The 23,520-nt window shown below is 49.5% G+C and overlaps 1 protein-coding gene across 1 annotated transcript in view; it reads right to left on the bottom strand.

Annotated features, from left to right (window-relative positions):
- Positions 1 to 23,520, bottom strand: part of SMC4 (structural maintenance of chromosomes 4) — a 1,048,897-nt gene that overhangs the window by 83,167 nt on the left and 942,210 nt on the right. Inside the window, exon 23 of the mRNA XM_069618465.1 lies at positions 14,582 to 14,765. Within this exon, the coding sequence (XP_069474566.1) occupies positions 14,582 to 14,765 (184 nt within the window). The remainder of the gene's footprint in view (positions 1 to 14,581; positions 14,766 to 23,520) is intronic.

Genomic DNA, 23,520 nt, shown 5'->3' with positions numbered 1-23,520 from the left:
GTTGGGATACCATATCTACTGTCAGGTGGACAACTTATGCCCCCCTCTAGTGCAAGTCATCTTCCTCATTAAGTACAAAGTATATAATTGGCTCTCAAACTATAAGGCCCTTTGTTAAATGGCCCTCTACAATTGGTTGGCACGGTCATGCCAGTCTGGATTATTCAGCTCACTAGCAGTAAGTAAGCTCATACCCAGGTGCCAGGAGGTGGACATGACTTTACCTCCCCACCCAATTAGCCCAACGTCTCATCACGCATGCCTTCTGCCATGAAGGTTGTCTGAACTTGGCCTTGCAGTGTATTCTAATCTGTGGGAATATAAGGGAGTGTGAGCACGCGCTATCAGTTCTGGAACTGCATGCCCAACTCTGATGGGAGACCACAATTCGGCCCATTTTGGAGTATTTTATTATCTTGAATGAATTCAACTTGGCACACCTTGTGTTTTTTCTTGCACCTTAACAAGGGATGATTCAGCATCTCACGTTCACTGCCTTCACAAATAGATAACCAGTTGTGGCTGCTTCAGCCTTGACACTAGGACAGGCAGCCCTTCCAGGCTCTTCCATGATCTCCGCTAATTCTTTGCGTCAACACAGCTTTCGGTCTTTCTCCTCCATGGGCTTGAACTTACTAAATTTGTGACATGGATGTCCAGCCTCTTTACAATGACAGCATCGCCTGCAGGCTATTCACTAATTAAAGCCAGCTTCTAAGATTACTTTATCTACTTGCATTGCTGCATCTGTACAGTTATTTAACCGCTTGCATTTTCTGCACTGCTTCTCAGACGTACAATCTTTTCTCATTTGAACATTCATTTGATTATTTCTTCATCAGTTTCTATAAGATACATGCATCGTTTCTTCAGCCTATCCTGTGTCACGCTCATCTCTTGTGATGTCACCAGCTCCTCATTCATTTTCATATTCATTCATGGAGCTCCTCCATTAAATTGCCTTCCCTTCGGGAATACATTTGATATGGATTCCTCAATCGATACATTTTCTCGAATATTCGCTGCAGAATGGTCACAACTGCTGGTGTCAAACATGGCATGATTTCAGGCTCCGAGCATATCGGTAGTATGGGGGCGGTACTTCCTGCGGACGCATGTGGCTGCTCATCGACAGAGGCGTGAGTCAGGCCAGCCTGGGCTAGGGAAAGCGGTAAGGTAAGGAGTTGCAGAGCTGTGACACACAGCAGTGTATTTTTCCTGAGTCCTACACCACACTGAAGCGTTTCCATTTATGGCCATAGTAAGACAACATGGAGCAAGCTCTGGCCTTGGCTAGGATCTTCTTACATTCCAGCGGCAGTAAATAATGCCTCAACACTAGGGCAGCAGGAGCCAGGCTGTGAGGCTCAGCGATGCCGGGTCTTGGTGCAGTACTGCTGAGTTATCTCTTGTGAGAAGATCGGGAAGTGGAGGCAGCCAGATGAATGGAGCCACTGACGGACTGAGCAGGTCTGGGTACCAGATCTGTCAAGGCTACACCGTAGCGATGAGGATCATCCTGCAATGACAGTGTGTTGACCACTCACAGCAGGTGCAGGATTGGTGGAGAGCCCCTCCCACAGGAATGAGAAGGCAATCCACAGGGCCTTCTGCTGAGGGAACCTGCTGGTGTACCTCTGGAACTTTGAGTTGGCTGCCGTCACAAAGTCATCGATCCGGGGCTGACCCCACTTGCGGAAGAGATATTTGAACCTGAAGTGGCCATATGTGGCAGGAATGCAGCTCCCTCCTGAGCAAGTCTGCAATGGATTTCTTGGCACCTGCCAGGTAAAATTGGATGAGGAGCATGTTCTGAAGAAAGGGCCAGTGCCACAGGGCCTTCGCTGCAAGGAAGAGCGCCAGGGAGCACGTCCCGCTCAGATTTCAGATGTAGAACATGGTGGTGGTGTCGTTGGTAAAGATCTCACCACCTTCCCTCTCCGCAACGGCATGAATGATTTGAAGGCCCACAAGACAGCCCAGAGTTCCAGGATGTTGATGTGAAGGTCCTTTTGCTCAGGCAGTCAGAGGCCTCTGACGCGCAACTGTTCTGTGTGGGCCCTCCACCCCTCCAGGGCGGCATCTGTGGCGATTCTCCTGGTACCGTGGGATCTGAAAATGAGCACCCTGCGTGAGATGTGGGTGCACTCCCCACCATTGTAGAACTAAGCGGAACTCCTGGGTGAGAGTGACCTCGTTTGTCCAAAAGCCGGACACCTGCTTCCAGTGTGCATCCAGGAACTCCTCAAGAGGTCTCATCTGCAACCTGCAAACAGACTAGGTGGATGCAGGACAACATGCCCAACAGTGACTTGATGGCTCGTACTGTTGCGGAGTATGCCAACAGTTGCTGCACCGTCCCCAAGATGGCTGCCACCATCTCCTCCAAGCAAGACATGCGTCCATGTTGAGACGGGAACCCAGGAACAGAGTGTTCTGCGATAGCTCCATGCAGGACTTTGGATAATTGATGGATGAATAGATTCGTCAGCAAATGAATGGTCTCTGCCGTGTGCTGGTTTGTCAGGTTGCGAGAGCGGGAGCAGATGAGCCAGTCGTCCAGATAAGGGTAGATGTGGATGCCCCCGAGACACAGATGTGCCGCCACCGTGGCCAGGCACTTTGGAAAAACCAAGGCACCGATTTCAGATCGTGCTGTCCCTGGAAAATGAAATCGCAGGAACCTTCAATGCTTACGGTGAATGGTGATGGGAAAGTAAGGGTCTTCCGGATCCAGCGTCGCCAGGAAGTCTTTCCTCCAACTGGCTGGGCACATGCTGCAACTTGACCATCCGGTACTTCTGGGACTTCTTGTTGAGAGGTCTTAAGTGTACAATCGGCCGCCACCCTCCTCACTTTTCCGTACCAGAAGGTATCTGGAGTACACTCTGGAGCACCGCATGCGCTGGGGGACGGGTTCTATTGCGCCTTTAATTAACATGGTTTGAACCTCCTGTAGCAGTTGAGGACCGAAAGGACAATAATCTCCTCTGCTGCGATGTCCTCAGCAAGCGCGCCGTCTCCGTACCCGTCTTGATCGTCTGGAGAGACTTGTTCAGTCTTGCCAAACAGATTGTATCAAAGGGGAGGTCCACCACCTTGGACTGGACATCCTCCTTGAAGTTAGTAGCCTTCAGCCAGTGTTGGAGGCACACACCATTGCCCATCTGGAACCCGGTATCCGTGATGTCAAGAGCCACCGTGATGGTGTGATCCGATGCCAGCTCTCCTTCCTGGAGCAGAGCCAGGGACTCCACCTTCTTGGCCTCCGGAAGGAAGTCCAGAAAGGGCCTGACCGTATAACATAGGTCCCTGTTGTAGCGGGCTAAGACGGCCAGGGTATTAGCCGCCTTCACAGTGGAGGCCACAGTGTAAATGATGTGCTTCCCCACTGCACCAAGCTTCTTCCCCTCCTGGTCTGGAGGCACCATGGCAGAGGATGATGGATTCGGCAAGTGCTTCTTGGTGGCAGCAGACACCAGGGAGTCCAGAGAAGGCTGGGACCTCAAGCACCTGGGGGCCAAGTCTGAAATCCTGTACTACTTCTCCAGCCTGTCTCTTCAGGGGAGAGGTACTTGGCGTCATCAAGGATAAACCTTCCTCCCAGACATCATCCAGCATGGGTATCGACATGACAGACTTCCGCCTGGACTCCCGGTGTTGAAAGAGGAATCCCTCTTTCTTCGTCTGCTCTGATACTAAGTTGAGGAGAGGCCCTTGAGATCATGGCATGAAAAGAACCAACCTCATCTGGTGGTGTTAGGAAAGATTTCGTAATTGTAGGGAATTTTCCTTCCATGTGGCAACCCCTAAACTTTTTGCTATTGTTTTTAACCTTGTTCTCGACTTTGCCAGAGAAGTACAGCCTTCTGCCGCACTTCTCTGGGCTTTCGCTCCTTTCTTACGGGGAAACTGACATGTCCTTAAGACAGTCAGTACCGGGGAACGCTGTTTCCCGTAGTTTCTTTTATCATGTTGCGGCTTTAGTGCAACATGACACAAGAGGGCACTGTAAGCTAAGTTACAGCTCTCTTGGGTCTCTAGCCTTCTACAGGCCCTAGATACTCTTTTAGGATGGTATTTGATCGGTGCAAGTCATTCAGGGACTGGAATGGTGGCAGCGATCGTTTTGTTTATTTTGAGCTCCTTTTGGCGTTCTGAGCACGTTTTTCGCACTGAACCCAAAATGGTGGCCTGGCTCCCAAAATGGCCAGACCACGAGGCTCCTTTGTCCTGTCCACTGACCGTCTTGCTCCCTTCACCTTCCCCAGGTCGGGCGACCCGGGGCCTTCCTTATTTGGGCATGTACTTTCCCGCGAAACGTGGTTGCTTTCGCGGGCTTCTACATGTCGTTTGTGTGCCTCCAGGGTGTGGGCTGGGATGTCTGGTCCCAATACACATCCTGGGTGCCAGAGAGTCTAGGGTGGTGTGAATGCCTGGGACCACCGTGGTCCGTGATTGGTCCACGTATGGTATGCGTGTTGATGAGCGGATCTCCCATTGGCTCCCCTCCGTTTTGGCGCGAAGGGAACCGTGGATAAGAGGGAGCTGGAAACACCACTACCATGTCGATCTCCTGAGTTCTCACGAACGAAGGAATACAGGAGCCAAGTATCCTGCAACCAAGAGGCTGGACCGAGGAATCGCTGGTGACCCGCTGAAGGAATCCTCCTTTGCACTGCTGTCGTCCTGTGAAACCCTTTCCTCCTTGGATCAAACCAGAAGGCCTGTACTGGTGCTTCGACCTTTGGAATAGCAGGAACAGCTATTCCCGGCGACTTCATCATCTCCTGCCAAGTAAGCCTTCGGAAGTGTCTCTGGGCCATCCAGTTGACTGACCAGCTTACAAGGGAGTCCTGCTCTGTAACCGCCGCCAGGTTGTGTTGTATTTCGAGTCCTTGTCACTCTCCCACGCTTCGTACACTTGGCGTTCCCAAGTCTGAAGGGAGGAGTGTACATTTGGCTCGAATACACACGGCCGCTCCGTTGCCCTGCGGTGGTGACAAAACTGTGCTGGTTTCGTCGATTGGGACGTCTTTTTGCTCTACACGACTACGAGGCGTTCCTGCTCTTCTGAACCTGCCAGCTGCTGAAACTAACGTGGAGAAGCCTGGGTCTGCTTGCTTTGGGGACCGGTGAGTAGTTTAGCTAGGATCTGGTCGCCCTCCTGCAGTATCCCATTGCTTTTCCCTGCTGTGTAAAAACAGCACCCTTTTGGCCGTACTTGCACTCTGCTTCTGCCCGCTGTGGAGGCTGCGCTTGAGTTGCGGAACCTGTTCTCCTTCTGCTGTGCACTAACCCGAACTGCCTGACTTCCTCCGAAGAGCTTCCCCTTTTGCCCGTTGGCACCGGCGTGGCAGGTACTTTGAGCACAAGGCTCCACTCTTCGCAGGGCTCGGACTTCCATCTAGTTAGGTGCCTCTGAAGGCGAACTGAGTCTAAAGCGTTATCGCACTGCCTGTTTTCCTTCCCTTTCAGGTGGGCTACACATTTCGTGCTCATAACGCTAGCGACTGTTGTATTTGTATATATATTGTGTTGATATGGTATGTGTTGGTTTAGTATTGTGATATTGTGATTTTCTCGCTACGGTCATTATTTTAAAGGCCTTAAAATAAATGTGTATATATTTTTGATATAACAACTGTTTGGAGTAGTTTGTAAGCGCTCTTGCTTTGTGTGCTCATTGCGGGCTTTCAGTCACCCTCACCCCTCTTGAGACCTAGTCTTGACCGCCGCGATCGCTACCTTGATTGGTCTGGCTTGTCCAGAGGTTACCCTGTTCCAAGTAATTAGGTTGGCCTTCTGAACTTCTGCGCCACCAGGACAGAGTTCAGAAATCCGTCTTAACAGGTGGCAATGGCCTGGCGGTGTCGTCGGCACCTAGTGGCTCTCTGTCTCCTAGTATAGTCATCGGCCTCATCGGTATGCGTCGATGTAGCGTCTGCATCCAAACCGGTTCCAGTGTTTGGTGGCTACTGCACCAAGGGGGAAAATGGGACGGTGCAGTGGGGGCACTGGCGGACATCGCGCAGGCCTGGCTGGTCCCTTGGCTTACGCCTTGGCCTAGGAAGACTTCTGGCTGGAGGCCTCGCAGGACTCTGGGCCGAGACAGGCACACGAGTAGAGCAGGCAGCCTTTGTTGTAGCTGTGACACCGTGTGGAGAATCGTCAATATGTCTAGCGACATGTCCCTATGCGATAGCTGAGAAGACACAGGCAGCTATATAGAAATCCAGCTCGCTCCGCAGTGATCCCTCTAAGGGCATGGTCCTACATACCCCCTTTGTGGTCTGAGAATAAGTAGCCCTCAAGTAAATGGTCCTCGTTGGAGCTTGTGTGGATCTGCATAAGCTCCCTCAGTGAATCCCTTGGCATTGTCTGGGACATCCTCCCCTGCCTATGGAGGATTTCCATAGGCGGTGGTTGCTATGTGGCCCCAATAGCCTCCTTCGGGAAAGAAGCGATAACAGGTGCTTGAGCAGCCACGCCAGCCGTGGGCAGTGCAGGCAAAGACACTTGCGGCACCACTGCAGCCGTCTTGGTGGCAGAGACCACAGCAATAGCAAGGCCCCCCTTTCAATGACGTAGTGATGGTCATCTACGAAGTGGATGTCTTGGATGCCTTCGACGTGTGGATGTTTGGGAAGAAAGTCATTGAGGATGTCGTGGTCTTTGTCGACGAAGGTGTCGTCGACGGTGCAGGAGAGGAACCACCCTAGGACTTCTTTGTAGCCTTCCCCGAAGATGGCGATCAAAGCTTCAACCGCACCCCTAACTGGCAGGCTCACTGTTGACAGATGGGGACCGTGCCCTTCCCAAACTCGGGCCAGCAGCCGCAGCGCTGGCAGGTTCCATAGCTTGGTGCTTTGCCTTCTTTTGGGCCCCCTGTGCAGGGGCATTCTCAAAGGACCATGACCTCTTCACACGCTTGTGAGACCGGCCAGTCCTGGATGAGTCATGACTGCGCCTGGAGGCCATGTCAGGGCCTTCCACAACTATAGCCATGCCACCAATCTGCTGTAGCGGTCCTTTTAAAAAATATATATACATATTTATTTCAGGCTACAGCGAAATCGCTTTTCTTTTTTACTGAGGATTCCCAGCCTGACGACAGGGAATTAATCGCATATGTATATGGAGACTTGGACAATGATAGTGGTTACCCAATTGGTAAGTCCTAACCAGATTATTGCGTGGTGAAAAAGTATTGTATGGCCAGTTTTTCCAGCCTGTCTTTATTTCATTCAAATTCCTTGACAAATGTTCTGTAAAGGAATTAGCAGTGACTTTGCTAAGATGTTTTAGAACTCCCTCCTGCAGAGAGGCTTCTTCAGGTCTGGAGGACAAACTATCCTGTCTCCTCTTAGCGACCCTTATCAAATTCACAGGTGGCAAATTTGCGGTCCTGTTCACTATCCAAAATTAGTCTCTGAAAGCAATTGCTCTCAGTGATAGCGACAGTAGCTTCATAAACTGGGTAAGCTGGGAGGGTGATCGTTATGGAGAATTTTCATTCAATGGATAATGTCCCTTACCTAGTGAGTCCCTCAGCAGCTTTGCTGGATTTCTGGAGTTTTTTTTTTTTTACACTTGGTAAGAGTGAGCTTTTCCCCACTCTTACCCATGTTTTACCATGTGTATTTCATCTGCTTTTGTGATTGTCAACTCTGGAGTACACCACTTCATTAGCCCCCCCCCCCCTTTTGTGTGTTGCACAGCACCTTCAGTGCAGTGACACAGGGTTGTCTTTTAGACTTCCCACCAAATCCATTTCTGGGGCTGACTACTGTCCTCTAGAAAAGGGGGAAGTTGCCATTAACTTTACCTAGTCATTTAACCACAGATCCAGTACACCCCATCTTACATGGAGTACTGGAAAGGGTTAATCCTTAGCCCTTTTGATCTGTACCTCCTAGAGCATGGTTTTGTTCGTTTAACATTTAGACTTGGCTGGTGGCAGTGGTATCTACCCTAACTTTTCTACCGCAATTATACTATATAAACTATATAACTTAAACCCGCTTGACCAAATACTTTTTCTTTTGGCTATGGTCGGGTTTATTAGCCATTTCTTTTTGTTAAAGTCCTTTTTGTGTTTTACTTTGCGCGGCAAACCAGGTTTGCCTTCTTTGTTCAGTCTTTTGGCGGGCTTCTGCCAAGAAGCCCTCCTCTAGGCGCCTAGGTGGGCTGAATTTGAGGGAGGGGTGTAGTCACAGGGTATCCTAGGAAACCCAAGTCGCACTTTGCCATGATTGGCTGAGGTGGTTGTCTGGGCTGGACAACCCCCCTGCTGCGTGATTGACAGCCAGGCTGTGTGAATGGGGGATTTTCGCATAAAAGGCAGGTCTCTTGGGCTAGAAGTCAGAGTAGTCACTGGAACTACAAGGAACCGAAGAGAAGCAGAGAAGACGACGGCTGCTGCAACTACCCCGTCCCGGTGAAGCCCTGCTGCAGTCCTGAGCCATCTACCCTTAGACGACTAGAGAAGATCCAGTCCGGAGTCTTCCTTTGGTGCAGACCCCTCCAGATGTCGTCCTTTGTCCCGAAGCTCCAGGAACCGTGGGTCTGCAGGAAATTACCAAGAACAACTGCCGTGGCACCAGCCTCCTCACTGAATAAGGCACTGTGTTCTGCTTGAGGAATTGTGGTGAATCCCTTTTCTTCATCTCCCAGGCTTGCCCTCGTCTTTCCTCCTTCTTATAACTTTTGCTTCCTCTGTTGACAAGATCCAAGTACTCCTGGCTACTTTGAATCATGAACTGTCCGACTGTGTGATCCTTGACAACAGGAACCCAGTTCCACTTGACACGGGCTCCGGCCTATTGACTCTTGAATTTCTGTCAGCGAATGTTCACTGCCTTGACAAAAGTATTGCCTATGATTTTTGCCCCCAACTCTCTCTGGTTAACTCAAGTGCTAAGTGTGTTTTTGCCCCGGTAACATTTATTGCCGCGGATACGCGTTTTAGTAAGGCCGAACTGTCATTACTGTCAAAAAGTGATCTCAAGTGTATTGCCGGTAACGTCTTTTGTTTCACAACACCGGTCCGTTTAAAACATAGGGTACTTACCTTGAGTTAGAGTACCACAGTGAATTGGTTGGTTGTAGTGTATTTTACGTGTGATTTTGAATTAATAGAAGTGTTGCGTTTATAACAAACAGTTTAAAAATAAATGTACTTATATTTTTTACCTGAAACCTTGAGTCAGTGTTTGCTTCAGTCACAGTAATTGTGGTCCCTTTGTGTAATCTCTGCTACTGATCATACTTTTGAGATAAGCCTGGCTGCTCCGCTACTGCTACCACTTTAACATAGTAGTACAGGCTTGTACCAAAGGTAAAACTGCCACCGGTAGTCTTAATTGTGTGTAGTGGTCCCTAAGGGCACTGCACAGCATGCTGTCTAACAGTGATGAGGAATATTTGGCAGGAATATCTATCAAAAAGAACATGACCAGCAGTAATTTGTTCTAATGGTTACATCGTTCCACAGACTCCCAATGTTAAATACACTCACATAGCAGTACACTCTCGAGGAAAGGGAGTTGGGATGAGTCTACTGTGCCAAGGAATTCTGAAGAACTGAAAATTTATGAAGCAAGGACCAAGTTGTTGCTTGGCAAATATCTAATAGAGGTACCCCACTCAAAGCAAACCTGGCTGCCAAACACCTTGTGGAATAGGCTCAAAGCCCTAGGAGGCATTTCAGTGCCTGCCAAAGCACAATACTCCGAAATGCACACAAAGATCCAACTAGAGATTATCCCCAAGGCTTACCTGGCTGCAACAAATCCAATCAACAGTTGCTAATCTTTATGACATTCTTTAGTCCTGGTCATGTAAAAGCTTAACACCCTACCAGGGTGCAGCTGGTGAAACCTCTCCTCCTCACAAAGATGTGAGGGAGGATAAATCTCCAGGAGATAAGCTTTTGATTCAGACCATCTTGGACAGGAAAGCAGGTTGAAAATGAAGTGCGACTTATCTTTCAATAAAGGGATTAGGGATGTTAAACCCAAAGACACTGCAGCTCCCTGAATCCTGTAGCAAACGTGATTGCAACCCTTTGTTGGTAAACGGTTCTATGGATGCTCATATGGCTATTAGGATCAGGTATTTAAGCCCCCGTTTTGGTCCTTGGGTGATTATATAACCCTGCACTGGATTTAGACAGGCTGGTGGCAGCTGTAGTTTAGTTTTGGCTTCACCACATCAGTAGCCCAATGAACCTTATTGGTAAGGTTGTGATACTGTTTTTTTTTAAGTCCTGCTCTGTGGCATTTGGTTTTCGGGCATTCTTTTGTCTTGGGGAAACCACAATCGTGCCTAAAAATGGTCAGTTGTGCTAACAGGGGCTTACTTCCAGCACAGTTCAGGATATTATATATTGGTTTGGACTGGTTTAGAAGAGTCTTTAGCTTTAATACGGTATGGGCTGACATCTGTGTTTGGCAGTCATTGGTGCCAATCTGATTGGCTGGTCACCAAGACCTTTAAGCACATTTGGATAGAATTGAAGGCAGACTTGGGCCAATCCATGAGGGAATGGTTTATCTAGGGGAAAACCTGACCTGTCTCCTTTTAGCTGGATTGCGGCTAGAGTTATGTTGAACTCTAAGTTTACTTACCTGCATGAGTATATTTCAACAAGAAGCTGCTGCAATTTTGGCCATACTATATATTGCCTGAGCTTGTTTTCCCATAGTCTTTGCTCAAGCTTACATTTTTGACTGTTGGCCGTCCCTGCTGTGCTGTCTCACCCTCTCCTCTGTCCCCACCCCCAGTCCTCATTGGCTGTGCCCATCTGTGGACCATTTTACACCATCTTCCCATTTCACCAATTTCATTGTACTTCGTGGTGTAGGAAGCAGCAGTAGGCCAGAAGCGTATTACCCTAAATCTCATGTAAGCTTCAGGCATCCTGTGTGACCTCCACCGTTTGTCATGAGACGGTTCTCTGCACCTCGATCCTTGAACATGCTGCCTGGTTGAGTCTTCTGTCGCCCTGGAGCCATCTTCACTGCTGTTTTACACTCTTGGCTGGTGGGTACCAGCATTATTCTTTTTAGCTGTCTTGGGTGTACAGATCCTGTAAACCCCCTAGAAAATAAGCCTGTACCACGGGGCAGTTTTGCTTTTCCTGGGATGTGTTTTTGGGAGCCACCACCATGAGTACTTAACCTCGGGCTGGTAGGTTATTCAAGATACTTCAACTGAGCAGTCGAAAGTTTCTTCAGTTTCCCCTTGCAGCTTTTTGCATTTGCCAAATCCTGCTTTGCTTCTCTTCTTCCCAAGTTACTTGGTCTCAAACCTGGCAATGGCACTCTTCAATTGAGTTACCTGGTTTCCACCTGAGGTTGGTTACAGTCTTCTCCGCATCTATAGAGTAGAACGAGAATGTACCTTAGTTTTGCCCTTAACCAGAGCTTTGACTATTGCCTTTGACCTGTTGATTACTAAGGGAATGTTTGAATTTACCCCAAACTCTCCTTAAGTGATTAAAAAGTTGCGACCCGCGCATTTGAATTTTTTTCCTATGGTCCCTCTTGTAGTCCAGGGAGTTTTAGGTCACATTTGATCAAGTACCACTGACCTTAAATTTCAGTACATGAAAACGTTTTGTTACAGTAATACTATACTGTTATACAATGTATCTGTTTCTAGGAGTTTAATGCACATGTTACAAGTCGAATTGTGTTCTTAATTTTGTTTGCTTAAGGGCTTGGTTCTAAATGATTTACCTCTTTGCTCTCTCTAGATGTATTCAATGTATGGTGTGCATTTGTATCTGTCGTGTTAATATGGAAACTAGAGGTTTAGGGACCACTGTGACTCATGATTTGGCATACTGGGCCCTGATCAGGACTGTATCCATTTGTTTTTATTGACCAATGGTCCCCTTTCTTCCCCTTCCCACCAGTCAACCCTGTAATGAATCTTCCACCAGTTAGTGGGCAATGCATGTAAATTTAGGGGTGGGTTGGGTCTTAGTTGACCATTACCGTTTAACTATATTTCAGGTTTAAGGTACTTAATAAATCACACACATCTATAAAATGAAAGTGTACATTTACCAGTGTGTTACAGTATAGCAGTTATTTGTGTTTTTGTTTTCGGCTGAGGAATAGATGCAAAGGGCCCTCTGGCAACACCAACAAAATGCACTTGGTTCTCTCCAAGATGCTCTGTGCATGAGTCGCCAATGCTACACAAGTTAAATGGGGGCGGGGGAGTAGTGGAGGGTCGCAGAGTACATAGGGCCCCCCTCCTCACTTACCTACCTCTTTCGCTGTATACATCAGGCATGGCACCACGCACATAAATCACCCTTACCTTGGCATAAATTAAAGGCTCTTAAAAGGCATAGGTAGATTTACCTCATTTAGGAGTCACAGGTACTTTAAAAATGACAGCAGACTTGCAGGTTGAGGAAAGAAGTTTAAGAAAGCTGCACATGTTCATTCTACATAGGTGTCTGCATTAGCATAGTCTAATCAAGCTACCAAAGTGGGCAGGAACAATTTGCAAGTCAGAAAAATGTCAGCAATGCTTTAGTCTAGGCAGAGAAAAGCAGAGTGACTTTGTACTAGGTTTTAGTGCTGAACATGCATTCTACTACCAGGATCTTAATGTGTGACCAACTTGGCCAGGTAAGGACACCGCTTCACCTGCCGCTTCACTGCTTCGGCAGGTGAAGCGGTGTCCTTACCTGGCCAAGTTGGTCACACATTGTTCTTCCTCTTGACTTCCTACTGTACCATACCTGGCACACAGCATCCTAAAGTGGCTCTCTACCCCCTTGTCATGGCCACTTGCCTAGGTGTTTTTTCCAACTTTGCATTCCTCCACTTGAAATGGTTTCTAGTGCTTCTAGCTTTGGTGTGGTTTTACATCCATGCACCTACTGCACTGTGTGCCACTGGTAAACTAACTTTAGGCTACCTGACAATGATGCACCCTTCCCCAGACAGAGTGGCACCACTTTGGAGGGCTTCTGTGGAGAAGCCCGCCAAAAGTGGAACAAAGGGCTCCACTTTGGGTCAGAGTTGGAGGCGAACGCCAACGCCATTTTAGAATCAAGTTTTGGCAAAAAGTCCCAACCGGAGTTATAATAATAAATATATAAACCGGCGGTATGTTTAAGGCTACCGTAAATAAATAATTAAAGGTGTTAGCCTAAAACAATGGGAAATCCCATAGGGAAATATTCGCGGTCGAATATAAAAAGTAGTTTCCACTGCCACCAGCCAAAACTCGATCAGGGGGGACGGAGACGTGCCCCCTCGACTAACAGACCCTGGGGCAATCGAATTGCCCCAGCCAGTACGTCCACAATATGATGGTTTGTACTGGTTCTGTTCAGGATTCAAGACTAGCAAAGTCTTTGGTGACTTTACATGCCCTGGGAGACAGTAGTCAGTCCCAGGGTATGGAGTCTATGTTGGGGAGTCCCTAGGACACCCCTGGGTTACGGCACAGAGGGTGCTGTGTAACCCACATCACAAAAATACATGAGGCCCTATGGAGTAAAAGACCCCATAGCCCATTCAACACAAGGTTTAACCAAGAAAACACACTTCAACAGGTCTAAGAGTGAGGGTAAAAGAGTCTCACTCTTGGCAGGAGAAAAAAAGAAACCCCAGAAATCCAGCAAAGCTGCTGGGGGACTCACTAGGTAGGGAAATTCAGCCCAAACAGAGAATTCTCCCTAACACCTGGCCAAGTTGGTCACACATTGTTCTTCCTCTTGACTTCCTACTGTACCATACCTGGCACACAGCATCCTAAAGTGGCTCTCTACCCCCTTGTCATGGCCACTTGCCTAGGTGTTTTTTCCAACTTTGCATTCCTCCACTTGAAATGGTTTCTAGTGCTTCTAGCTTTGGTGTGGTTTTACATCCATGCACCTACTGCACTGTGTGCCACTGGTAAACTAACTTTAGGCTACCTGACAATGATGCACCCTTCGGTCTATAGCAGCCTTCTAAACCCCACCTCTCCTCTTTTGGCTGTCCCTTCCCCTCTCTCCCCATTCATGACAAAGCACTTGCACTTTCTGAAATCCAGCCAAGTATGATAGTTTTCTGTTCTTTGTTTCTGTATGTCCCTTCCCGCTTTCCCCAGCCTCCCATTCATGTCACAGTTCTTTCACTCTCTGAAATGCAGTCAGGCCTAGTACGACTGTTTTGTTCCATGTCTCTCTGTAAATCAGTCTCTGCTGTTATGTTTGTACCATTGAAACGCCTACAGCACTTGCTCATGCTGAATGACTCAAGTCCCCAGTAAGAAAGTTTACTGCATTTACCCCTTGTTGCTTCCCCTGCCTTGAAGCTCTTTGAAACACTTGTTTTGTCTATAGGCGCTATACAAATGACAATAGATAAATAAACTTGCCAATTTGCCAACATACCTATACATACAACCCATTCTCAAACCAGGGATATTCTTCAGAGTGATGAAGTTTGACCGCAAATGTCTAGCTAGAACCATTCCATAGGATTTGCCAAAAAAGGGGGATAGAAAGTAACATAATGCAAAGTACAATGGAACTAAAATAAATGAAGGGTAAAATACTTACATATATGTAAAATGCAACAATAGATACATTTTTAAAATCAAGGGCTGCATCAATCTCATCCATGAAGTAGAGTGGAGTGGGCTTATAATGATGAAGAGCGAACACTAGAGCCAATGAACTAAGAGTCTTCTCTCCACCAGAAAGGTTAAAGATTTTTTTCCAGCTTTTCTTTGGGGGCCGAACACTACACCAAAGAAAGGTTCATATATTAGAAAATGACAATGCGACCCACAGACAATTAACTTTTTTATCAAGTCAATTACACCTACAAAGCACAACCGTTGCACAACAGATGTGTCTTAAAACAGACATGATTAGAAATATCAATAGCAGAGGACTCCAACACTTTACTTCCAGTAAGATGTGAAGATGGAACAAGTTACTTACCTGTAACTGTTGTTCTCCAGCGTGGGTCTGGCATGGATTCACATGCTCATGAATATTCCCCGTCGTCAGGCTGGGAATCCTCGGTAAAGAAAAAACCAGTATCAGTTTCGTTTCTGATCTGTCTTTCGTAGTAATAGCCAATCACTGGTCTCTGCGTCATACTGACCACAGCCAATGACTGCCCTCTACCTAAGCACCGCCTCTGGCAGCCATCTTCAGATTTGGAAGCACGTGAAGTGGCAGTATGACCAAGTGAAGAGCCGCAGAGGGGTAGGCGGGAGGGTTCGCATGTGAATCCATGCCAGACCCATGCTGGAGAACAACAGTTACAGGTAAGTAACTTGTTCCTTCTCCAGCATGGGGTCTGGCATGGATTCACATGCTCATGAATATAAGATTAAATAGCAGTACACACATGCACAACCACGGGGGGGTGGTAAAAGGCTCAACATTAAGCAATACAAAAAACTCAACATTAAGCATCTCTTACCTCCTCACCAGGCTCACCTTAAGCGAACAGGTTGCGCAGCACTGCTTGGCCGACTCTGGACTCCTCCCTGGAATCCCGATCGACGCAGTAGAATCTCTTGAAGGTGTGCGTCGACCTCCACGTAGCAGCCCTGCAGATATCCAGCAGGGGCACACCAGATAAGAACGCCGTAGTAGCAGCGATCGCTCTGGTCGAATGGGCTCTCGGACGGCCTGGCAGCGGTCGGTTAGCCAACCGGTGACAGTGCATGATGCAGCCGGAGAGCCATCTGGAAATAGAAGACTTCGAGAGAGCCTTCCCTTGATTCAAAGGTCCAAAGTTCACGAACAGCTGCGATGTCCTCCGGAAACTCTTCGTGCGGTCCACGTAGAACTTCAGCGCTCTAGCCACATCCAGCGAGTGCAAAGTCCTCTCGGCCGGCGACGAAGGAGACGGGAAGAAAACAGGTAACACCAAGGGCTCGTTAAGATGGAAGTCCGACGGCACCTTGGGCATAAAGGAGGGGTGCGTCCTAAGCACCACCCTCGAGGCATGGAGAGTCAAGTACGGTGCTTTGCAGGATAGGGCCTGGATCTCGCCCACTCGTCGTGCGGAGGTAATGGCCACCAGGAACGCAGTCTTCCACGACACAAACTTCATAGGAGCGGAGTGCATCGGCTCGAATGGGGGCCTGGACGACGAACCTGAGGAACATTGTGACTTTTGAGGATGTGGACGTATGCATCCTCCAGGTCCAACGACGATAGAAAGTCGCCTTCCTCCAGCTGTCCCAGTACGTGCTGGAGGGTGACCATCCTGAACTTTTGTGATCTGATGTATTTGTTCAAACGACGAAGGTCCAGGATGGGGTGCCATCTGCCCGTCTTCTTCCTGACGAGGAAGAACCTTGAGTACACCCCGGAGCCTCTTCGGGACAAGCTCGATGGCGCCTTTCCTGAGCATCGCCTGTACTTCCAACAGCAGTTGCGGGACGTGATTTTCCTTCCTGGCCACAGGTGGAACGTGAGGGCACTTCAGGAATTCAATAGTGTCCTCTTGCCAGGGTATCCAGCACCCAACGGTCGGTGGAGATGGACTTCCACACGCTGACGAAGCCCGCCAGCCGGCCTCCCACCGGGGTGCTTCGGCGGGGGACCGAGACCACGGCCGGTTCAGTCCTGCTTGGAGGTGGTGGCCTTGTCGCCCTGGCCACCTTGCCAACGGCGGCGAGGCGCTCCCTGCTTGCCGCGACCGCTGTAGGCCTCCTGAGACGAGGAGCGTGCCGCCTGGCGGTAGGACGACGAGCCCCCGCTGGATCCCTTGGAGGCACCCTGTCTGCCTCCGGAGCTCCGAAAGGAGCGTCGTTGCTGAAGGGCTCCTAGGGCGCGGGCCGTCTCCGTTTTTATGGCTTGGAGGGACTCGTCCACCGCCTTCCCGAACAAGTTGCTGCCATCGAACGGCATGTCCAACACCCTGGTCTGGACGTCCTGATGGAAGTCGGTCGCCCGGAGCCAACCCCGTCGTCGTAGGCAAACACCGTTGCCCAGCTGGCGGAACCCGGTATCGGCAATATTGGTTGCCACCGTTATGGCGTGGTCCGACGCAACCTCGCCCTCTTGCAGTATTTCCAGGGCCTCGGACCTCTTGTCGTCCGGCAGGAAGTCCAATATGGGGGCCAGCTTAAACCAGAGCTCCCTGTCGTAACGTGCCACGATCGCCAGGGCGTTGGCCGCTTTGATCGTCATCGCCGACGAAATGACCCGCCGCCCCATGGCGTCCAACTTCTTTCCCTCGCCGTCCGGTGGGGAATTCGACGTTGAGGCCCCTGACCCCACCGCTTTCTTCTTCGCCGCCGCCGAGACGACCGAGTCTGGCGTTGGCTGGGCCCTGAGGCACAGGGGAGCGGTTTCGGGGACCCGGTACTTCTTCTCGTATCGGTCCCGTTTGGCTGGTGCCGTGGAGGGGTTTTTGAGAACCGACAGGCCCTCCTCCCAGATGTCATCGATTAGGGGCACCGCGATGACCGTCTTCCTTTTGGCCTCCCGGCGCTGATAGAGGAAACCTTCCTTTTTCTGCTCCTCCGGGCAGAGCTGGAACAATTCGGACGCCCTGGCGATCATGGCGTGGAATGAGCCAATCTCGTCGGGAGGCGAGGCCCGTGCGACGGGAGACCCGTTCCGTCGTCGGCCTCAGAACCCGTCGTCGAGCCCAACGCACCGTCATCTCCCGACTCGTGGGAGGATGAGGAGGGAACTGTAGGCCTTACGGGGGCGAGCGGAGGAGAGGGCTGGGTCCTCCGTCGTTTGTTCTGAGGACTTCCCGACGGGCCAGGTTGCGGGTCCTCCGGCCTAGGCCGTGGGAATCTCGTCCTCATCTCAGAGCATAAGGACTGGATGGCAGACAAAATGGCCGCCGAGCCATCCTGAGGCCTACGATCCGGCTGCGCCGGAAGGGAAGGCCGCTCTTCCTCAACATCGTCGTCTTCCTCGGTTATCTCCCGAGGATCTTCCCGACGGGATCGAACCTTCTCGAATTGGACTTCGAGGTTCCTCACGGCCTCAGTCAGTTCCTCCTCTGAGGCTGACTCCGAGCTCGAGGAGGGCACCGTGCCCCCCCTCGCTTCTTCCATCATGGCGGCCACGACGATGGGCTGATAAGAGGATTCCCTCCTTTGCGGCGGGGAAACTGTAGTCCCGGAGGCAGTCTCCGCTGGAGGCGTCTGTCGGCTTGGCAAGAGTCGCCTCGATAGAGGCCTTCGCCTGCTGGGTAGGGGCCTTCACCACCTTAGGTGCGTCCCGGGCCTTCTCCGGGGGAGGGGCGACGCCTCGCTCCCCCTCTTCCGAGATCGGACGGGGCTTCTCCCGAAGCTTACCCGGGGTCTCGGACTTTCTCTTCCCCGAACCGGAGCGTTGGCTCGTGGTTGACGGTGCCGGGAAGGTGCACCCTGCCTGGCGACCGAAGAGCCCGACCTTTCGGCGCTCCCGGAGCCAGCGGACTCGCGGCGCTTGGCCTGGTGTTGTGCCCCCGCCGCCGGGGCGCCCGCACAGGACTTAGAAGCCCGCTCGGACCCTTTCTTCTTCTCACCCGTCGAGCCCTTCTCCAACCAGCTTGCGAGACGGGATCGACGGTCCCTCATGGTCCGCTCCGACAAGTTCTTGCAGAACTGGCAGTCCTTCTCTACATGAGTCTTGTCCCCATGAAGACAGTAGAGGCATCGCGAATGTTCGTCTTCCTTAAACACATTCTACAGCCCACATCCAGGGCAGCTGCGAAACAGCTTGGGTCCGGGCGACGAACTCACATCCTGGGCCATCTCGAAGTAGGCCGCGAATCTTCTGGAATCCTCCAAGAAGTTGATTCGATGAAATCTTCACCCTTGAGGGGCGTAGGAAAATCTCGCAACGGGTAGCCGTTAACGGGAGTAGAAACGGTGGAGCTTGAGGCTCGATTAACCGAAAAAATGTGAAAATTCACCTGAAAAAGCGCGAAACACGCAGTAAAAGCTCGAGAGCTAAGCACGAGGACTCCCAACACTTGAACGTGCGGTAAAAATCTGAAGATGGCTGCCAGAGGCGGGGCTTAGGTAGACGGCAGTCATTGGCTGTGGTCAGTATGACGCAGAGATCAGTGATTGGTTACTACTAGGAAAGACAGATCAGAAACAAAACTGATTTTTTTTCTTTACCGAGGATTCCCAGCCTGACGACGGGGAATATTCATGAGCATGTGAATCCATGCCAGACCCCATGCTGGAGAAGCCTGTATTTGCAGGTAGGCTGCTCCATCTACTATTTTTTATTAAGAAGGGTACAGTTATTGGCCTATAGGTAGATGGGCTGGCTGGGTCAAGAGTTGTTTTTTTGATTAGTGGGATGACCCAAGCGTCTTAAGTTATCCAGCACTACTCCCGATTTGAAGGAGGCATTGATGAGGTTGGTAATAAATGGTGCCAGGTCATGTGCTGCTGCTTTGATAATCGGAGCAGGGCAAGCGTCACCTTGACATTTAGATGGTTTGAGTTGCCTAATGATATTTTCTACTTCCCAAATAGAGAGGGGTGAGAAGCTAAATGGTTTACAGGTTGGCTCAAAGGTGGGTGACTTGTTGGGGAATTGTTTGTAATCAGGGTCAGATATTAACAGGTCTTTTTTTGCATTAATTTTAGATTGTAAGCAGGCTATTTTATCTAATAGTGCTTTCTGAAGGTTACTGCACCATAGTGCATCTGACATTTATCAATAGGGGCAATAGGGGATTCTAATTCTTTTAGAATCTTAAACCGTTCTTTTGTGTTAGATTCTGCTTGAACAATCCTTTTGTTAGAAGTGTCTTTTTTTTGCGAGTATAATGGCTTCTTTGTAGTTGGAGGTTGCTAAGGTTAGCTCATTTTTGTTTACTGTAGGGCCCTTTTTCCAATGTGCTTCTGCAGTTCTCTTGGTTCATGCAGCATCTTAGAGAACTATGTGAAACTAAGTATTCAGATGACGTTATGGTTTGGATTTCTGTAATTTTAGGGGGGCGATGGTATTCAAGGCTTTAAGTATTGCCTGGTTGTAAATATCCACTAAGACTGTGGGGTCAGAGGTGGAAGTGTTAAGAAGGGGGAGAGGTAACGGTAGCAGTTTATCCAGTGTAATGTCTTTGTTTCTAGTACGGGTAGCTGGAGCGATGATAGGAGCCGGGTGTTGTGTGTTGGCTTTGATGGAGAAAGTTATTTTATGATGATCCGACCAGATAAATGGATCATTGGATAGGAGATTGATAGAGCAATTAAGGCTAGTAAGCCAGTCCAATGTTCTACCTTTGATATCTGTAGGCTCATGGATAATGTGGATGTGACCCAAGTCAGATAGGGCGTTGGCTAGATCACAGGCATTATTATTAGTGTGGCCCTTAAAACCGAGATTGAAATCCCCGAGTAGGATAGTTTGTGAATTGGGTTTAGTATCAGTGGATACAATGTCCTCTATGAGGGAGGAAATGGGTCCTGGTGAAGGGATTTGAGCATCCTGAATGACGGATGTCGTACGCGTTTCTGAAGATGAGGGTGAGTCCGCCTCCCTTCACCTGGTTGCTGTTTCTATCACATCTAATGATAGAGTAGTCATTTGGTATAGCAAGGGCTAAGGATGGGCCAGAGGCTGCATTGAGCCATCTTTTCGTAACTGCGAGGCGATCAAGCTTCTCATGAGTTATGAAATCAGCTATGTCCAATGCGTGGGCGCGGAGAGACCTAGCATTCACCAAGGATGCTTTGATGAATGTGTCTTTAGCAGGATTTTTTGTGATGGTAAAGATAGGTCATGCAGGGTGATGGGGGCTAGCTTACCATCTAAATCAGTGGCGAGGTTAGCCAAGTTATCTCTGCGCTGAGGTTTGTTGCTCTTGTGAGCGTGTAGATGGGGGTTTTTAGTCCACAATCGGGATCCTAATCTAGAATTTCTAGTTAAGATGCTAGGGTGGTGAGAGCATGGTAAGGTTGGATCGTAGTGGTTTGTGGTATTGTTGCGAGATGGGGGTGAGCTATTATATAGCTTCAAGTATGGCCGCTGTTTAAGCGGGGTGGTTCTGGAGTTTAGTGTAAGGTTTCTGTTAGTGATATCACAGGGTTGGTCTGGTAGCAAAGTGTCGTATCCAGAGTGCTGGATCATCCAGGTAGGGGTTGGCAGTGGCCATAGTACTAGTCCACAAGGTGTAGGTGATAGGGACCTTAAGTGTGCTGGAGTATGTGTGTTGGTTAGTATGTAAGTGGGGCTGACATGTCCACCGTTTAGTGTAAATTTACAATAAGTGGAGGAGTGTGGTCAGGCACCAATACATAGTGGAGGTAAACTATGCCAGTGGGCAGGGATAGATAACTCAGAGTGTGTAGTGCTATTGGAGTGCGCTTAGGATGAGGTGCAATGTCAGCGGCTGTAATCACCGAGTTTCATTTAGGCTACTGCCGCGGAGACCCCACAACTTTAATTCCTAAATTAGTCATTTGGTTAGGCAAAGGCCAGAGGCAGCACATAGGTTCTGGTTGTGGATGGATTTGATTGAGTGCTATGGCTGAGATCAGTGGATGACATCACAAGAGGTGATAGCAATTGGCTAGTGACAGAGACAGTACATGGGTTCATTTAGCAGCAGATAGTACAAGTCGAAGGCAAATGGCAAGATGCAGTGGCTAACCTTAATTCATCTAAATGCAATGGGTGTCACCAGATGTACTGGAACAGAACAGTTGACTAGGGGCGCACAAAGCAACACATAGGTTTACGTGATGCAAGTTTGCAAGAGTAAAGGGATGCACCAATATGATGCAATAGGCTAAGGCAGAGTCAGCACATGGAGCATTTAATGATCACTGTGGGATAAGTTGCATTTAACAAACTAAACAGACTCAAGCAGTTGGGTGTCAGGTCTAGGCAAATATCATGCCACTGGTCTGGGTCACAGTTTGCATATAGGTTAAAGCAGTTTATGCATAGAAAGTGCAGGCGGTTATATATCAATTAATGTAAAAGCACTGGCCTCTTAATAGGCAGAATGTTGAGCAGTGTGAACATATGGTCGGTGCAGGACAAATTGCAGCTGGTCTAGATAATATTCGGATATCAGAGATGGGAAACAGATCAAGTAAATACATTGAGAGGCACATTTATGCAGATGGACAGGCATCGTCACGGCAGGCGGTAATAAGTTACCAAGTTTAACTTCGGCACATGTTTAATCTATAATCCCAGTGTGCAATGATTGGTAAGTAATGACAAGAACAGTTCAAATGCCGTAATCCAGGAGAGACATGAAAGTTAATTAGGCATATGGTGTTTAGCAATTGAGCGCTTGTACTGCGAATCCTGTGGTCGGGGGAACAGACGTGAATAGGTTCGGAGCGGGCATGGCACTCGGTGCAAGGGGTATCGATCTAACAGGAAGGGAAGGCGTGTTGAGCTTGCTATGAGCATGCTGAATCAGTTACAAATCGGGAGAGCGGCGGTAGTATAAGGATGCAGATCTCACCTTGGTTTAAAAAGAGGATGGACACGCGAAGGGAGTGGCCATGTGTGGCCTTTGGCCAGTCTTGGCGTCCGAGTGCCACTCCCGTTGCCAATCTGGCGCAAACCTGAATCTGCGACATCCAACGCCACTGTGATGGCGTGGTCTGAGGCCACCTCGAGCTCCTGAAATAGAGCTAAAGCCTCAGTCTTTTTGTCATTAGGCAAGAAATCAAAGGATAGGCCTAGCCTGAGCTATAACTTCCTGTCATAACAGGCCAGGATAGCCAGGGCATTGTGGCCTTCACTGTGGAGGCAGCAATACAGATAAGCGTGCCCATCACGTCTAGCTTTTTCCCCTCCTGGTCAGGGGGGGAACCATGGACGAGGACGACTGGTTTGCTGACCGCTTTCTGGTGGCAGATGAAATTACAGAGTCTGGGATGGCTGCAATCTGAGGCATCTAGGTGCCGAATCACGCACCCTGTACTTTTCCTCGTCTGTCCCTTTTGGCTGGTGTAGAGATGGAGTGGAGGGTGGCGTTGGCTGCCTCAGTGCTGGAAGACGGTTTGGACCCGCGGGCGGGGTCTGCGCCGTGGTCTTGGTGGGGCTCCCCATTGGAGCCGCCGGGGGCAGAAGCCGCTGTTGGATTTCTGACACCAAAGTTTGCAGTTTAGTTAGAATATCTCGAAACATGTCTCTAGGGCCCCGTTGAGGGACCACCGGGGCTGGCACTGATTGAGGGCTAGTTTGCCTTGCTGGGATTGCCAGCCGGTCCTGTTCGACTAGGAGAGTCTTTTCATCCATCTGGTTGTCACCTCTTTGGTCCGAGCAGCAGCCTTCTTGCAAGGACTCTTCGTCCAAACTTGTGTTGCTCACTGTGACAGGATCCTTTGCTACCTCCTTTAGACCCAGCATAGGTCTGGGAAGAAAATCCGTCAGTGGCAACAGTTCCTTTGTTCTTTCCCAAAGGAGGCAGGAAGGTCAAACTACTGGGGCAGTCACAGACTGGGTACTCGTGGCCGAGGCGGACGTAGTAGAGTCTGGAGCGGTAGTAGTCCTTCATGGGCCAGGGAGGCAGTGTAACCCTCTGTGCAGATTTC

Source organism: Ambystoma mexicanum, chromosome 10 (assembly GCF_040938575.1).
Source record: "Ambystoma mexicanum isolate Mex_15411 chromosome 10, UKY_AmexF1_1, whole genome shotgun sequence".
In the NCBI taxonomy this organism is placed as follows: Eukaryota; Metazoa; Chordata; class Amphibia; order Caudata; family Ambystomatidae; genus Ambystoma; species Ambystoma mexicanum.
Note: the sequence above shows the minus strand (reverse complement) of the source record. Positions and strands in the feature narration are given on the sequence as shown.